The sequence below is a fragment of the Ovis aries genome, chromosome 13 (assembly GCF_016772045.2).
Source record: "Ovis aries strain OAR_USU_Benz2616 breed Rambouillet chromosome 13, ARS-UI_Ramb_v3.0, whole genome shotgun sequence".
NCBI classification, from domain to species: Eukaryota; Metazoa; Chordata; class Mammalia; order Artiodactyla; family Bovidae; genus Ovis; species Ovis aries.
This window is the reverse complement of record NC_056066.1, coordinates 73,917,431-73,935,537: the sequence shown is the minus strand read 5'-3', so window position 1 is coordinate 73,935,537 and position 18,107 is coordinate 73,917,431. Positions and strand designations below refer to the sequence as shown.

The following is an 18,107-nucleotide window of genomic DNA, read 5'->3' as shown; positions in this document are numbered from 1 at the left end:
GGAGATGGTAAGAATAAACATTGATGTCTTAGCAACCTGTACACTCCCTTCCCCCACCGTTTGAGTGAATTTACAAGTAACGAAGAAAAGCTGTCAGGTTGATGTGTGTATCTTTCAGGATTCTCTGTAGCTTGTGTTGCTATTAAAGAGTCAATGATGGTACAATGGGTTTTCCTACATCCAGTAGGGCACAGTCTCTGGAAAGGGGAACAGGAGGTGCCCACTGTCTCCAAAACAGTTAGAAGGACCACCATTTCCATGGACCCTATTTGTTAATGTTTGTGATTATAAACAACAGACTCCACTCCAGTCAGTTTAATTGTGAATATTTATTTATTGAAATATGAACCATAGTGTTTGAAGCTACAGGAATGAAAATTGCAACACCGTTGTGTAGGAAAGGGGCTTATTTAAACCAAACTCTTCTTTCATTACTGATGTTGAGAACTGGATGATGGAAATTCAACCTTGGACACCCTCAAGGAGAATAGTGATGGAGGGAATGGGGATGAAGGTGAAGATGCCTTGAGGATGGGGGTGAAAACAAAAGTCCTGTGTTACACCGCAGGCTCTGCTGTTACTCTGGTCACGAGGAATGTGCTCCTACATTCCTTCCTTCCTTCCTCAAATAATTATGAACTGTCTCATTGGTGTCGGGTCCTGTGTGAAGAGCTAAGAGTAAAGGGAAAACATGCTCTCATGGTGCTGAGAACCAGCTGGATGAGACAGAATTAGACATGTTGACCAATGGAGGAAAGGAAAAGGCAGGCTCTGCTAAGGATGGTCGGGGAGAGAAGGACTGTCGGGAAACTGAAGGGGTTCAGACGCAGCCACAGCCCAGCCCTGCAAGGGTCCTCCTCGGACTTCAGAATTTCTGAATCCACTCTTCACACGTCCTCTGAAAAAAGAAAGGAACTTGTTGAGTGCCATCAGCGTAGGCCCAGACCTGGAAAATGATCAGCTTAATAGATCCAATATTTTCAGAAAAATATGGAACCACATTTCAAATAACAAACAAGGAGGAAGAGAACTTTCCAAGCCTATGTGGGATATACAGAAGCACTGCAGACCGGCCCTGGAGGGTGGCTGAGTCAGTGTTCCCAACTGAGACAGAGGAGCACGTATTCAGGTTGAGATGATCACAAAGAGGCATCAGGGGTTGACCTTCTGCCGTCCCCTCTCTGGAGAACTCGCTCAGTGTGGCTTTCACAGGACACTGCAACCTCTCCTCCTGGCAGCAGCGAGGAGGAAGACCCTGTGCAGGGTGAATGGTGTGTGGCCCCCTGAGCTCCACCCCTTTCCCCAGCCCTTCCCGTGCCCCTGTGCCCTGCCCCTGTCTTACCACAGGGACCCTGCCTCTTGAGAGCAGGTCTTCATGCAGTCCTCTAACTTTTCAAAGTTGTTTCCATTCCCTTCACAGCCACCGTACACAAACTGCTCACAGAGGCCAGTCTGGGCATTGTAGAAGTACCTGGTCATTGTGGCATTGCAGCCACCTGTTACTTTAGGCTCCAGGCAGAAGGCAGGCTTAGAAGCTGCTGGAAGGAGAGGAGCAATGGCTCAGTTATGAGGATGGTCATCAAGCTCCATACAAGGACAAAAATTAGAATCCCCAGTTTGTTTGCCATAGAGAATGTTAAGGGTGTGGAGGAATGCCAGATTGAAAAGACCATTTGAAAATCTCCTTTTTGGGACAGAATCATGAATGTTGCTAGGGGTGACATGATGTAGTAATCAGGTACAAACGTATGTCTCCTCATGAAGTCCTCTAAGGAGGTTTGGTACAGTGCCTGAATAGCCTTAAAACATCTGTAAGGTATCCAAGGCCGTCCAGTGGTTAAGAATCTGGCTTCCAGTACTGGAGTCATATGTTCAATCCCTTGTCAGGAAACTAAACTCTCCGGTGCTGTAGACACTAAGGCAGCAGGGCATAAATTCTTTGTATTCATGACTGGTAACCTGTTCAAAGAATGCATGTAACTCATTTTCCCTCTTCAGATGAGGAAACTGCAGATAACTTTCCCTGGAACAGAGCATGTGGGTGGTAGAGTCAGGACAAATTGCTATGATGTCACAACCTATCTGATACAATACCTGGTTCTACCAGGAATTTGGAAAATATAGTTCTCTTGTAGAATATCTCGAGTCAGTGTCCTATGCTCATCACCTCCGTGTACCCAAGGTAACAATAGCTCCTAATCACGAGCCAGAGTAAGCCTGGGTTTCTCCTAACACAATGTCTCTACCATCAACCAATTCCCCAACACCCAGTGGGCATCCCCCATTTATTTGCCTGATATGAAATCCATGCAGTCTGTGCAGACCCCACACGTTAAGTACTCAAGACTGTCCTCAATTTAGTGCCAGATGCGTGGCCCCCACTTACTTTGGCTTATGACCAAATGGATAAAATGGGGAAGTCCATGACCTCACCTCCATCTTCAATAACTGACAGTTACTTATGACCAAACTGAGGAAAATACTTACTTGCTGTTCTTAGATGAATATACATGAAACATTCACAAAGAGTGAAATGGAGGAGACGTGTAGGGCAAAGGGATGTGTGTGTGTGTGTGTGTGTGTGTGTGGAGATTCCATTCCCTTGTCAGCACAGCACCCTCACAATCATATTCACCACCTAGAAAGCTCTCTGAACCCAAATATTTATGAACTGTTGAGGTTTCAAGAAACAGGCTTATTGATTGAAGCATTGGTGTTTTGGTCATTGATCTGAATCTCAGTGCCTGTCCTTCTTCCCCGAGGCGCAGAAACTACAAACCTTTACTCTCCTCATTGAGTGTTGAGTATTCAATCTTGAGTGTTTGGTATTCCTCTAGTGTATGGTTATCAAATTGTATTCCGGAAATCATCACCTGACCTATGAAACAGAGTAAATTTCAAGAGTTTCAGGAGGCCTGCTTCATGAAATAGGAAAAGGATCAAACATGGAAAAGATAATAACAGTCAAAAGACAACAAGGGAAAGGGCCCGGAGACTTTTGTAGTTTTCTCTGCTTTCATCCCACATTCTCCTTCATAAGTGCTGTTGCCTTGTCCCCTGCCATTGCCCTCTTCCATGGTTCAACGTCTTTTGATTTCTTTTAATAATACAGGAGTAAATATTATTTGATAAAGAAATATTTTTACTGGGCCAGAGCAATTAGGCAGAGAACTTCTTTCAGAGTAACACATATCTGGTCATGACACGTGAATAGAGTCTTTCTGTTCATAACTCATCCTCTATTCGAAGAACTCAGGTAACATGTTTCCCCTGCTCACATGAGGAAACTGAAGATGACTTTCCCCAGGACACAAGCATGTGTGTGGCCTGGTCAGGACAAGATACTGTCATGCCACAACCCATCTGATACACTATTGATTGGCTAGGAACTAAAAAATACAGAAAACTGGTGATAGTGTCCAGGTCCTGGGTCTCACTTTCTCTACTCACCTCTCCCCAAGCCTCACATGGGCCCTCAAATCACATGGGAGTGTGAGTCTGGGTTTTTTCCTGACACCAAATATGTGGTTTTTCCACCAACCATCCGAGTCCCAACAGTCAAGGGGCAGACCACTGTCAATTTTCTTCTGATACCATATCTGTGGCGTGTGTGCCAATGCCACAAGTTGAGTTATCAAGACTGTTCTCACTTCAGATGCTAGTCATGTGGTCTCATGTTATCATGCTTCTGCCAAGTGACTGAAAGTTGAACTTGCCATGACCCCAACTTCATACTCAAAAACTCAGTCGACCCAGCGACCAAACTCAGGAAACCGCTTACTCACTATCTTCACATTAAGGTACAGGGTAAAATCAGAAAGAGTGAAATTGGGGAGATCTTCAGGGCATGGGAGGAGTGGAATTAGGCGGAGCGTCCACGCTCTCCTGAGCAGAGCACCCTCACCTCAGGATCATTTGTTCCCCCTTCCTAAGCTCTCTCAGCCAATATTGATGGATTTGTGCTGAGGATTCACTCAACAGGCGTAAGTATTGAATCGTCAGCCGGTGGTGCTGATCTCAGTCTCAGTGAGTGCCCTCCTCTCTCCCCAGAGGTGCAGAAAGTTCAAACCTTTAATGGCTTTAGTGATTATTTCAGCCAATCCTGTTAGTATACCGGCTCCCTTTTCAACAATCTTGGTACCTATGAAAGAACAGATTTCAAAATATTCAGAAATATTGGACCATGAACCAGGATAAATTTCAAATTTGAAAATAAAATCATAGGCAAGTGTGGACCAAGGAAAAGGCCTCAAGAATTGGCTAATAATGTACCACCCTTGGTCCCAGGAGCTCAAGGAAGCAGCTAGAGAAATCTTTTTAAATCTCTCCTGGTGGAAAATAACCAAATGTGGTCATGAAATGCAAATAAACTGTTTATTTTTATGACTGGTAAATGTTCAAAGAACTCATTTAGCACTTATCTACTGTTCAGATGAGGACTATAGATGACTTGCCTGAGGACGCATGGCATGAGGGTGATACAGTCTGAACAAGATACTTCCCTGTCAAACCCCGCTTGATATACTATCCTCGTCTGTCAGGAACTCTGAAAATATCGATAAATGCTGAGAGCTTCGGGGTGCAGTGTCCTGCTTTCATTACTCCCCTGTCCCCAGGATTCACCTGAGCTCCCAAAGCACAGGGACAGCGAGTCTGGGCTTCCCTGAGACCAAATCTGTGGTGTCTCTAGAAACAACATGCAATTCCTCCAAACACCCCCTGGGTGCCCCACAGGGCCATTTAATTCTGACAGCAAATCCAGGGAGTTAGTATAGATTGTGCAAGTTGAGGGCTCAGAACTGTCCTCACTTCAGATGCCAGTCATGTTATTCCGAGTCACTCCTGATTTGACCAAGTGTCTAAAACTGGGAAGTTCCATGACCCCACTCCATATTCAATAACTCAGTAAATCTGATGACCATACCGAGGATGACCACTCCACATGGATGTCACGCTATCATAAAGGATAAACCTACACACAGCAAAATGAGTGACAAGTGCAGGGCAAAGTGGAAGCGGAGGCGTGGGGAGCCTCCATGTCCTAGACCACACAGGACCCTCACATCACATCGTGCGTTACCACCCAAATGCTCTCTGAATGCCCATATTAATAGATTCTTATTGAGATTTCACTAAACAGGCACTTTGAATCATGGGCCAGTGGTGCCTGTTCTCAATCTAGTGCCCTCTCCTCTCCCCAGAGTTGCAGAAAGTTCACACCTGTAGCCACACCGTTGATGATACTTGTAACCACATCTATTACTGAACGCTTCACAGGTCCCCTTCTGTGGCTTGTCTCCACACCTATGAAAGACAGGAAATTGCAACAGATTCAAGAAGCCTGTTACATGAACCAAGTAAGGATTAAATATGCAAACAAAATAGTCAACAGTGGACAAGGGAGGGAACAAATAAGGAAAATAAACAGTAGTCAAAAGGAGACATGGGAAAGGGCCTGGAAACTTTCCTAATAATCTCTCAGCTTTGGTATCAGGATTCAACTTACACAGGGCTCTTTATTACATTCCCTCCAGAACATTCGTCCCAGGTTTTTCTGATTATTTTCATGAAGGAGGAATACTCATTATTTAACACCTAAATACTCCTTCCTGCCTAAAAAATTTTTTTTAATTACTATATCTAGGCGCAACAAGCACAAAATTTACCATGATATTTTTATGCACTGTTGAAGTTTCAAGAGATAGGCTTATCGATTGAATCACTGATCAGAATCTCAGTGCCCTTCCCTCTTCCCTGAGGTGCACAAACTACAAACCTTTGTTCTCCTCACTGAGTGTTGAGTATTCAATACTGAGTGTTGGCAATTCCTCTAGTGTGTGGTTGTCAAATTGTATTCTGGAAATCATCACCTGACCTATGAAAGAGAATAAAATTCAAGAGTTTCAGGCAGCCTGGTCCATGAAACAGGAAAAGAATCAAACATGGATAAGATCAGTTCAGTTCAGTTCAGTCGCTCAGTCGTGTCCGACTCTTTGTGACCCCATAATAGTCAAAACACAACAATGGAAAGGGTTTGGACACTTTGATTATTTCTTGCTTTCCCTTCAGTTGCCCTTCTCTGTGGTTCTACATCTTTTGATTGCTCTTAATAATACAGGAATAAACATTATTTGATAAACAAATATTTTTACTTGGCCAAAGCAAGTTGGTAGAGAATTTTTTTCAGATTAGCACATTGTGCTGGAAAATCGACAAATCTGGTCGTGACTCGTGAATAAAGTCGTTCTATTCATAACTCATCATCTGTTCCAAGAACTCATGTACATGTTTCCCTTGCTCAGAGGAGGAAACTGCAGTTGACTTGCCGCAGGACACAAGCCTGTGGGTGGCCTGGTCAGGACAAGACTGTCACATCTAAATCCATTTGATACACTGTTGATTGGCTAGGAACGTGACACTACAGAGAACTGGAGAGACTTTCCAGGTCCAGGGTCTTACTTTCACTACTCATGTCTCCGTATGTCTCACCTGAGCCCTCAAATCACAGGAGAGGGTGAGTCTGGGTTTTCTCCCGACACCACATACGTGGTTTTCCCCCCAACCATCCAATTCCCAACACCCAGCAGGCCTCCCACTGTCCACTGATTTCTGATACCATATCAGTGGAGCCAGGGCCAATACCACATGTTGAGGTATCAAGAATGCCCTGACTTCGGAGGCCAGCCATGTGTTCTAGAGTTATGCTTCTGACCAAGTGACTGAAACTCGAAAATTCTGTGACTCCACCTCCATGGTCAAAAACTCAATCAAACAAGCGACTAATCTCAGGAAAACTCTTAATCACTGTTCTCAAATTAATGTACAGAAAAAAATCAGAAACAGTGACATGCAGGAGATCATTAGGGTACGGGAGAAGTGGAGTTAGGCAGAGTGTCCATGCCCTCCTGAGCACAGCACCTTCATCTGAAGACCATTTGTTCCCCCTTCCTAAGCTGTCTCAGCCAATATTTATGGATTTGTGCTGAGGATTCACTCAATAGGCATAAGTATTGAATTATCAGCCAGTGGTACTGATCTCAGTCTCAGGGCCCTTCTCTCTCCCCATAGGTGCAGAAAGTTCAAACCTCTAATTGCTTTAGTGATTATTTCAGCCAATCCTGTTAGTATACCAGCTCCCTTTTCAACAATCTTGGTACCTATGAAAGAACAGATTTCAAAATTTTCAGGAATATTGGGCCATGAACCAGGACAAGTTTCAAATATGGAAAGTAAAGTCATAGGCAAGAGTGGACAAAGGAAAAGATCTCGAGAATTGGCTAATAATGTACCAGCCTTGGTCCCAGGAGCTCAAGGAAGCAGCTAGAGAAATCTTTTCATGAATATATCCTGATGGAAAATAACCAAACTTGCCCATGTAGTGCGAATAAGCAGAATCTTTCTAAGACTGGTAAGTGTTCAAAGAACTCATTTAGCACTGATCCACTGTTCAGATGAGGACAATGGATGACTTGACTCAGGACATATGGCATGGGGATGATGGGTCCGAAAAAGACACTTCCCTGTCAAAACCCACTTGATATACTATCCTCTTCTGCCAGGAACTCTGAAACTATCGATAAATGCTGAGAGCTTCAGGGTGTAGTGCCCTACCTTCATTATTCCCCTGTCCCCAGGATTCACCTGAGCTCCCAGAGCACTGGGAGACTGAGTCTGGGCTTCCCTGAGACTAAATCTGTGGTGTTTCTAGAAACAACATGCAACTCCTCCAAACACTACTGGGTGTCCAACAAGGCCATTTAATTCTGACAGCAAATCCAGGGAGTTAGTATAGATCAGAACAGTCCTCAGTTCAGATGCCAGGCATGTTATCCCGAGTCACTCCTGATTTGACGAAGTGTCTAAAACTGGGAAGTTCTATTGCCCCACTCCATGTTCAATAACTCAGTAATCTGATGACCATACTCAGAAAGACCACTCACATAAGAATGTCAGGTTTTCATGAAGGATGAGAGAGAGATGAGAGAGTAGTGCAAGGCAAAGTGGAAGTGGAGATGTGGGGAGGCTCCATGCCCTAGAGACCACAGGACCCTCACATCACCGCCGTGTGTTACCACCCCAAACACTCTCTGAATGCCCACATACATGGATTCTTATAGAGGTTTCATCAAACAGGCTTTTTGATTGAATCATAGCCCAGTGGTGCCCATTCTCAATCTCAGTGCCCTCTCCTCTCCCCAGAGTTGCAGAAAGTTCATACCTGTAGCCACACCATTGATGATACTTGTAACCACATCTATTTCTGAACGTTTCTCAAGTCCCCTTCTGTGGCTTGTCTCCACACCTATGAGAGACAGGAAATTCCAACAGTTTTAGGAAGCCTGGGACATGAACCAAGTAAGGACCAAATATGCAAATTATATAGTAGTCTACTGTGAACAAGGGAGGGAACAAATATGGATAATAAATAATAGTCAAAAGGGGACATGGGAAAGGGTCTGGAAACTTTCCCAATAATGTCTCAGCTTTGGTATCAGGAGTCATCCTACATGGGGCTCTTTCTTACATTTCCTCCAGAACATTCATCCCAGGTATTTCTAATTATTTTTAATGAAAAAGGAATACTCATTATTTGACACCTAAATATTCTTTCCTGCCTAAAGTAACTAGTTAAAGAAAAAATTTTAGATGAACACACCTTGGCAAAACATGCACAAAATTCACCATGTAATACTTGTGCACCGTTGAGGTGTCAATAAATAGGCTTATTGATTGAAGCATTGGTCATTGATCAGAACCTCAGTGCCCTTCCCTCTTCCCCGAGGTACAAAAATTACAAACCATTATTCTCCTCACTGAGTGTTGAGTATTCAATGTTGAGTGTTGGCAATTCCTCTAGTGTATGGTTATCAAATTGTATTCTGGAAATCATCACCTGACCTATGAAAGAGAGTAAATTTCAAGAGTTTCATGAGGCCTGGTCCATGAAACAGGAAAAAGATCAAACATGGATAAGATAATAACAGCCAAAAGACAACAAGGGAAAGGGCCTGGAGCCTTCCTCCCACAGGCTACCCCACAAGGGCTGTGTTTCTTGCTTTCCCTCCAATTGCCCTCCTCCGTGGCTCCACATCTTTTGATTACTGTTAATAATACAGGAATAAACATTATTTCATAAAGAAATATTTTTACTCGGCCAAAGCAGGTAGGTAGACAACTATTTTCAGATTAAAACATTGTGGTGAAAAATGGAGAAATCTGTTCGTGACACGTGAATAAAGACTTTTGGTTCATAAACTCATCATCTGTCCTAGGAACTCGTGTACATGTTTCCGCTGTTCAGATGAGGAAACTGCAGATGACTTGCTGCAGGACACAAGCCTGTGGGTGGCCTGGTCAGGACAATATACTGTCATGTCACAACCCATTTGATGCACTATTGATTGGCTAGGAACTCAACAACACAGAGAACTGGGGAGAGTTTCCAGGTCCAGGGTCTTACTTTGACTAGTCACCTCTCCCCAAGCCTCACCTGAGCCCTCAAATCACAGGAGAGGGTGAGTCTGGGTTTTTTTTCCTGGCACTAAATAGATGGTTTTTACACCAACTACCCAGTTCCCAACACCCAACCAGCCGCCCACTGTCCACTGACTTCTGATACCATACCTGTGGAGTCAGAGCTAATGCCAAGGTTGCGGTATCAAGAATGCCCTGACTTCAGAGGCCAGCCATGTGTTCTCGAGTTATCATGCTTCTGACCAAGTGACTAAAACTCGAAAATTCCATGACTCCACCTCCATGGTCAAACACTCAGTGGAACAGGTGACCAAACTCAGGAAAACTCTTAATCAAAGTTTTCAAATTAATGTCTAGGAGAAAACTCAGAAACAGTGAAATGGACGAGAAATTTTTAGGGTACGGGAGGAGTGGAGTAGGTGGAGCATCCATGACCTCCTGAGCAGAGAACCCTCACCTCAGGACCATTTGTCCCCCCTTCCTAAGCTCTCTCAGCCAATATTGATGGATTTGTGCTGAGGTTTCACTCAACAGGCATAAGTACTGAATTTTCAGCCGGTGGTGCTAATCTCAGTCTCAGTGAGTGCCCTCCTCTCTCCCCACAGGTACAGAAAGTTCAAACCTTTAATTGCTTTAGTGATTGTTTCAGCCAATCCTGTTAGTATACCAGCTCCTTTTTTGACAATCTTGGTACCTATGAAAGAACAGATTTCAAGTTTTCAGGTATATTGGACCATGAACCAGGACAAGTTTCAAATATGGAAAATAAAGTCATAGGCAAACGTATACACCCATGGCGGGTTCATGTTGATGTATGGCAAAACCGATACAATATTGTAAAGTAATTAGCCTCCAATTAAAATAAATAAATTTATATATTTTTTAAAAAGTGGACAAAGGCAAAGGCCTAAAAAATTTGCTAATATTGTACCAGCCTTGGTCCCACGAGCCCAAGGAAGCAGGTAGAGCATGTTTTCATGAATCTATCCCAAAGGAAAATGACCAAACATGATGTGAAATGTGAAGGAGCAGTTTCTTTTTGTGGCTGGTAAAGGTTCAAAGAACTCATTTAGCACTGATCTACTGTTCAGATGAGGACAACAGATGACTTGACTTCGGACACATGGCATGGGGATGATAGGTTCTGAAAAAGACACTTCCCTGTCAAAACCTACTTGATATACTGTTCTATTCGGCCAGGAGCTCTGAAAATATGGATAAATGCTGAGAGCTTCTGGGTGCAGTGTCCTACCTTCATTACTCCCCTGTCCCCAGGACTCACCTGAGCTCCCAGAGCACAGGGAGACTGAGGCTGGATTTCCCTAACACCACATCTGTGGTGTCTCTAGAAACAACATCCAATTTCTCCAACACCCCCTGGGTGTCCAACAGGGCAATGTATTTCTGACAGCCAACCCAGGGAGTTAGTATGATTGTGCCAGATGAGGGCTCAGAACTGTCCTCAGTTCAGATGCCAGCCGTGTTTTCCCAAGTCACTACTGATTTAACAAAGTGTCTAAAACTGGGAACTTCCATTGCCCTACTCCTTGTTCAATAACTCAGTAAATATGATGACCATACTCAGGAACCCCACTCACATCAGGATATCACGTTGTCAAAAAGGATAAATCTAGTCACAGGAAGTGAGTGAGATTTGCAGGGCAAAGTGGAAGTATATGTGTGGAGAGACTCCACACCCTAGACAACACACAACCTGCCGTGTGCTACCACCCCAAATGTTCCCTGAATGGCCATGTTAATAGATTCTTCTTGAGGTTTCACTAAACAGGCATTTTGATTGAATCATTATCCAATGGGGCCTAATCTCCACTTCAGTGCTCTCTTCCTTCCCCAGAGTAGCAGAAAGTTCACACCTGTATCGATACCGTCGATGATACTTGTAGCCACATCTATTACTGAACGCTTCTCAGGTCCCCTTCTATGGCTTGTCTCCAGACCTATGAAAGATAGGAAATTCCAATAGTTTCAGCAAGCCTGGGGCATGAAGCAAGTAGGGATGAAATATGCAAATGAAATAGTAGTCAACAGTGGACAAGGAAGAAATCAAATATGGATAATTGACTATAGTCAAAGAAGACATGGGAAAGGGCCTGGACACTTTCCTAATATTGTCTCACCCTTGATCCATTGGTCAGCCTACAGAGGGCTCTTTCTTACATTCCCTACAGCACATTCATTGCAGGTCTTTCTGATTAGTTTTCATGATAGAAGAACACTCATTATTTGACATGCAAATATTCTTTCTTGCCCAAAGTAAGTAGTAAAGTAAATTTTTTCAGGTTTTTCTGATTAACACATATTGGTGGAAAATGTACAAAATTCAGCATGAAATTTGATTCACCTCCTTATACATACGAATGGTAATGGGTTCAAAACCCATGTAACACATATCCCCTGTTTGAGAAGAAAATTGTGGATGACCTGCCCTAGGCATGTGGGTGGCAGGGCCAGGACAAGATACTAGCACGTTACAACCCACTTGATACACTCCCTGATTCTCACAGGAACTCTGAAAATACAGACAACTGAGAACAGTTTCTGGCTGCAATGTGAACATTCATTACTCCTCCTTTTTGGAGCATCACCTGAGCCCCAAATCACAGGGGAGAGTGATTCTGTGTTTTTCCCCGACACCAAATATGTGGTGTCTCTACCAACAGCATTCAATTCCCCAAACAGCCACAGGATGTGCAACAAATCCATTTACATGTGATGGGAATTGATGGAGCTACTGCAGATTCTGCAGGTTCAGATGCCAGCATTGAGGTTCCAAGTCGATCATGCTTGTGACCAAATAACCAAAGTAGGGGGTTGTAGGTCCATGACCCCATCTTCAAATTCAACAACTCAATAGAACCAGTGGCTAAACCATTGCTTATATTCCCAAAATAGAACTCAAGGCAGAAAAATAGAAGAGATGTGCCAGCAAAGAAGGAGGGAGGTGCGCCCAGCCTCTGTGTCCTAGTGAGCACAGCACCCTCACTTCAACTTCCTGTATTCACCAACCCACAAGCTCTCTGAGCCCAGTTTGTATGTATTTCTCCCTAGGGTTCACTAAGCAAGCATGTTGGTTGGATTATCAGTCACTGTGATTGATCTCACTCTCAGTTCCCTCCCTTCTCCTCAGAGGTGCTGGAGTGACAGTTGTTGAAAACTGTAAACAGTAAAGGCATGCTTGTGACTTCTTGGACACCAACCACATCTTGAGGTTCCCTTGAGTTGCCTCGTCTCATCTCATAACATCTAACAGCAGGAAACTCCAACAGTTTTAGGAGACCTAGGCCATTAACTAAGAGATGGTACAAATTTGAAGCTTTCTATTACTCTGCAGGGCTTTCCTGGGGGCTCAGCTGTTGAAGAAACCACCTGCCTTGCGGGAGACCTGGGTTTGATCCCTATGTTGGGAAGATCCCCTGAAGAAGGCAAAGGGATCACATTCCAGGATTCTAGCCTGGAGAATTCCATGGACTATGCAGTTTAAGGGGTCGCAAAGAGTTGGACACGACTGAGTGCCTTTCACTTTACTTATTTTATTACTATACCTCATCGAGGTTCAGGGACAAAGCAGGGAACAGGAAAAGAGTCTCAGAAATGGGGACTCTGATCTGGCAGAATTATTTTATATATATATAATATATATATATTTAATATTATATATAAATATAATATAATATAATATATTTAATATAATTTAATATTTAATATAATTTATAATATTATATATAATATAATTTATAATATATATATAAATATATATATTTAATTATATATATACTCAGCAGTGGCCACAGGACTGAAAAAGGTCAGTTCTCATTCCAATCCCAAAGAAATGCAATGCCAAAGAATGCTCAAACTACTGAAAAATTGTGCTCATCTCACACACTAGTAAAGTAATGCTCAAAATTCTCCAAGCCAGGCTTCAGCAATACATCAGCCATGGAATTCCAGACGTTCAAGCTGGTTTTAGAAAAGGCAGAGGAACCAGAGATCAATATGCCAACATTTGCTTGATCATTGAAAAAGCAACAGAATTCCAGAAAAACATCTATTTCTGATTTATTGACAAGGCCAAATCCTTTGAATGTGTGGATCACAATAAACTGTGGAAAATTCTGCAAGAGATGGGAATATCAGACTACCTGGCTTGCTTCTTAAGAAACTTATATGCAGGTCAGGAAGCAACAGTTAGAACTGGACATGGAAAAACAGACTGGTTCCAAATAGGAAAAGGAGTACATCAAGGCTTGTCACCTTGCTTATTTAACTTATATGCAAGTATTGTCACCTTGCTTACTTAACTTATATGCAGAGTACATCAGGAGAAATGCTGGGCTGGAAGAAGCACAAGCTGGAATCAAGATTGCCGGGAGAAATATCAATAACCTCAGATATGGGGATGACACCATCACCCTTATGGCAGAAAGTGAAGCAGAATTAAACAGCCTCTTGATGGAAGTGAAAGAGGAGAGTGAAAAAGTTGGCTTAAAGCTCAACATTCAGAAAACAAAGGTCATGGTCTCCAGTCCCATCACTTCATGGCAAATAGATGAATAAACAGTGGAAACAGTGGCTGATTTTATTTTAGGGGGCTCCAGTTTCACTGCTGATGCTGATTGCAGCTATGAAATTAAAAGACACTTACCCCTTGGAAGGAAAGTTATGACCAACCTAGATAGCATATTCAAAAAACAGAGACATTACTCTGTCAACAAAGGTCCATCTAGTCAAGGCTATGGTTTTTCCAGTAGTCATGTATGGATGTGAGAGTTGGACTATAAAGAAAGCTGAATCTCGAAGAATTGATGCCTTTGAACTGGTGGTGGTGTCGGTGAAGACTCTTGAGAGTCCCTTGGACTGCAAGGAGATCCAACCGGTCCAACCGTAAAGGAAATCAGTCCTGGGTGTTCATTGGAAGGACTGATGTTGAAGCTGAAACTCCAATATTTTGGCCACCTGATGTAAAGAGCTGATTCATTTGAAAAGATGCTGATGTTGGGAAAATTGAAGGCAGGGGGAGAAGGGGACGACAGAGGGTGAGATGGTTGGATGGCATCACTGATTCAATGGACATGAGTTTGGGTAAACTCCGGGAGTTGATGATGGACAGGGAGGCCTGGCATGCTGTGGTTCATGGGGTTGTGAAGAGTCAGACATGACTGAGAAACTGTACTGAACGAACAGATATATATATATATATATATATATATATATATATATATACACACACACATGTGTAATAAAATATAATAAAATTGTAATATATATCCTCATGATAGTCAACATAGCAGTGGAGTCAAATCTTTGCACTTTAAGTCCTCCCTGATGGTCCAGTAGATAAGAATTCACATACTAAGGCAGGGGACATAGGTTCTGTCCCTGGTCAGGAAGATTCCACGTGCCTGGTGGCAACTAAGAAGGTAAACTGAAACTTACGAGCCCAAATTCCTAGAGCCCTTGCTCTGCAACCAGAGAAGCCACTCCTACAAGAAGCCCACACACCACAACCAGAGAGCAGACCACAGAACTAGAGAATATCCTTTCATGGGAGGAAGACCAATGCTGCCAAAACCAAAGAAACAGACAGTAATCCTGACCAACATGACAGGAGATATCTAGAAATGCTTGGCAATACCCACTCCACACCTGCCCTGCCCTCTTCCATGGACTTCTGTCATTTTCCCAGAAGCTGTAGAGGAGAGGTGAGGCTGGACCTACCTTCATCCTGGATATGGTGTATATTTAGCGGGGTGCTGTCCACCAGGATAACCAGGAGGAAGAGAAGGGCTGTGGAGAGGCAGAGCCGTCTCATCTTGGTGGCCTTGCAGGAGGACTCCTGAGGATGCTGAGGACGGACAGGCTGACCTTTTAATATCCTGGCTGAGGGGCGGGATCTGGTGATGAGGAGGGGAGTGGGCAAGGGGAGGAGTTGGGTCGGTTCTGTTTATTGCGTAATCTCCCTACCTAACCATGCCTCCTGCTTCTGTCTGCAGGGCTCAAATGCCCAGTAAGAGCACTTCTCACTTGATGATAGCTGTGGGTCTCATGTAAACACAGATTGTGATCAGAGAGATGGAGTGTGTACTATATGGACATTCAGGGAGCATCCCAGCCCCTAGAGCAGTGCCTGGCATGTGATGAATAAGTAGGTGGATGAGGGAAGATCAGAGGACAGAACAGTAACCAGCAGTGTGGTAACCAGGTCCTCCATTCCAGCCTCCTGCAGGTGTCGTCTCACCTGGACCTCAGTGTCCTGACCCCCTCCCCTACCTCAGATGGCAACTGTGACACAGGTCACCTTCCTGCAGCCGTTGCCACAGCTTCTCTGGTGGATGGACACTTGCACTTTTCCAGACCTTGGTCCAGGAAGGGGCTTAGCTGGTGAAGGTGATGTTGTCCTGGGCAATAACCCTCTTTATGCATCAAAAAATTAGTAATGGAGGGTGGCTGAGGGGAAACAGGGAGCAGAATCTGTCTCCACAGCATGTCCAGCAGTCACCCCTCACCTGGTTTCACCAACAGGAGAGCGGTCTCCCTGAGTGGACATCAGGAGACCTCAGAACCCCATAGCCACCCACTTTCTCCTGCTCTCTCCCTCTCTGTCGATGGGGCCATAGGACCTCAGTTTGGGTACCAGCTCTGCATTTTCCTACATTTTTGCCTGAGGATTTTAACCTCTCAGAACCCCATGTCTTCAGGAGTCACATGAGACACATGCTATGTACCCATGCGGTTGCCATGGAAGCAACGGATGCAACAGGCAGATGTTCCTCCTCCCTAGAAGGCAAAGTCCTTTGTAGTAGTAATAAAAACAGTAATGAGCCACAGTCATCAAGACAGTATGGTACTGGCACAAAGACAGACATATAGATCAATGGAACAAAATAGAAAGCCCAGAGATAAATCCACACACATATGGACACCTTATCTTTGACAAAGGAGGCAAGAATATACAATGGAGTAAAGACAATCTCTTTAACAAGTGGTGCTGGGAAAACTGGTCAACCACTTGTAAAAGAATGAAACTAGATCACTTTCTAACACCGCACACAAAAATAAACTCAAAATGGATTAAAGATCTAAATGTAAGATCAGAAACTATAAAACTCCTAGAGGAGAACATAGGCAAAACACTCTCAGACATAAATCACAGCAGGATCCTCTATGATCCACCTCCCAGAATTCTGGAAATAAAAGCAAAAATAAACAAATGGGATCTAATTAAAATTAAAAGCTTCTGCACAACAAAGGAAACTATAAGCAAGGTGAAAAGACAGCCTTCTGAATGGGAGAAAATAATAGCAAATGAAGCAACTGACAAACAACTAATCTCAAAAATATACAAGCAACTTCTGCAGCTCAACTCCAGAAAAATAAACGACCCAATCAAAAAAATGGGCCAAAGAACTAAATAGACATTTCTCCAAAGAAGACATACGGATGGCTAACAAACACATGAAAAGATGCTCAACATCACTCATTATTAGAGAAATGCAAATCAAAACCACAATGAGGTACCACTTCACACCAGTCAGAATGGCTGCGATCCAAAAATCTGCAAGCAATAAATGCTGGAGAGGGTGTGGAGAAAAGGGAACCCTCCTACACTGTTGGTGGGAATGCAAACTAGTACAGCCACTATGGAGAACGGTGTGGAGATTCCTTAAAACATTGCAAATAGAACTACCTTATGACCCAGCCATCCCACTTCTGGGCATACACACCGAGGAAACCAGAATTGAAAGAGACACATGTACCCCAATGTTCATCGCAGCACTGTTTATAATAGCCAGGACATGGAAACAACCTAGATGTCCATCAGCAGATGAATGGATAAGAAAGCTGTGGTACATATACACAATGGAGTATTACTCAGCCATTAAAAAGAATTCATTTGAATCAGTTCTGATGAGATGGATGAAACTGGAGCCGATTATACAGAGTGAAGTAAGCCAGAAAGAAAAACACCAATACAGTATACTAACACATATATATGGAATTTAGGAAGATGGCAATGACGACCCTGTATGCAAGACAGGGAAAGAGACACAGATGTGTATAACGGACTTTTGGACTCAGAGGGAGAGGGAGAGGGTGGGATGATTTGGGAGAATGACATTCTAACATGTATACTATCATGTGAATTGAATCGCCAGTCTATGTCTGACGCAGGATGCAGCATGCTTGGGGCTGGTGCATGGGGATGACCCAGAAAGATGTTATGGGGAGGGAGGTGGGAGGGGGGTTCATGTTTGGGAATGCATGTAAGAATTAAAGATTTTAAAATTTTAAAAAATAAAAAAACTAAAAAAAAAAAAATAAATAAAAATAAAAAAATAAAAATAAAAAATAAAAAGTCATACAAAAAAAAATAAAAACAGTAATGAGTAACTTCTCCAGGCAAAACTTCAATTCTTTATTATAACAGGCATTATCCTAGACAGGTGAAATATGTAGTTCATCTAATCCTAAAAAAATCTTTTTTTTTAATTTTTATTTTTACTTTACTTTGCTTTACAGTACCAGGACATGGAAGCAACCTAGGTGTCCATCAGCAGATGAATGGATAAGAAAGCCGTGGTACATATACACAATGGAGTATTACTCAGCCATTA

At 43.2% G+C, this 18,107-nt stretch overlaps 1 protein-coding gene across 1 annotated transcript; it reads right to left on the bottom strand.

The window, feature by feature from the left end:
• Window positions 1-317: 317 nt before the first annotated feature.
• Window positions 318-15,304, bottom strand: LOC132657576 (trophoblast Kunitz domain protein 1). Its single transcript, XM_060397056.1, has 12 exons — window positions 15,211-15,304; window positions 11,349-11,432; window positions 10,097-10,168; window positions 8,800-8,898; window positions 8,219-8,302; window positions 7,086-7,157; window positions 5,777-5,875; window positions 5,221-5,304; window positions 4,070-4,141; window positions 2,780-2,878; window positions 1,343-1,538; window positions 318-898 (listed from the first exon to the last, which is right to left on the bottom strand). Coding segments are annotated over exons 1-12 (1,056 nt in total). The 3' UTR covers window positions 318-897.
• Between the last annotated feature and the right edge of the window lie 2,803 nt (window positions 15,305-18,107).

Excerpts from the sequence above, each read along its gene's own strand:
- LOC132657576 (XM_060397056.1), bottom strand. The coding sequence starts at position 15,304 with ATGAGACGGCTCTGCCTCTCCACAGCCCTTCTCTTCCTCCTGGTTATC. Across the intron at positions 4,142-5,220 it reads CATCAACGGTGTGGCTACAG|GTACCAAGATTGTTGAAAAG; the intron begins GTGTGAACTTTC and ends GTTCTTTCATAG. Across the intron at positions 1,539-2,779 it reads ACTCAATGAGGAGAGTAAAG|CAGCTTCTAAGCCTGCCTTC; the intron begins GTTTGTAGTTTC and ends CTCTCCTTCCAG.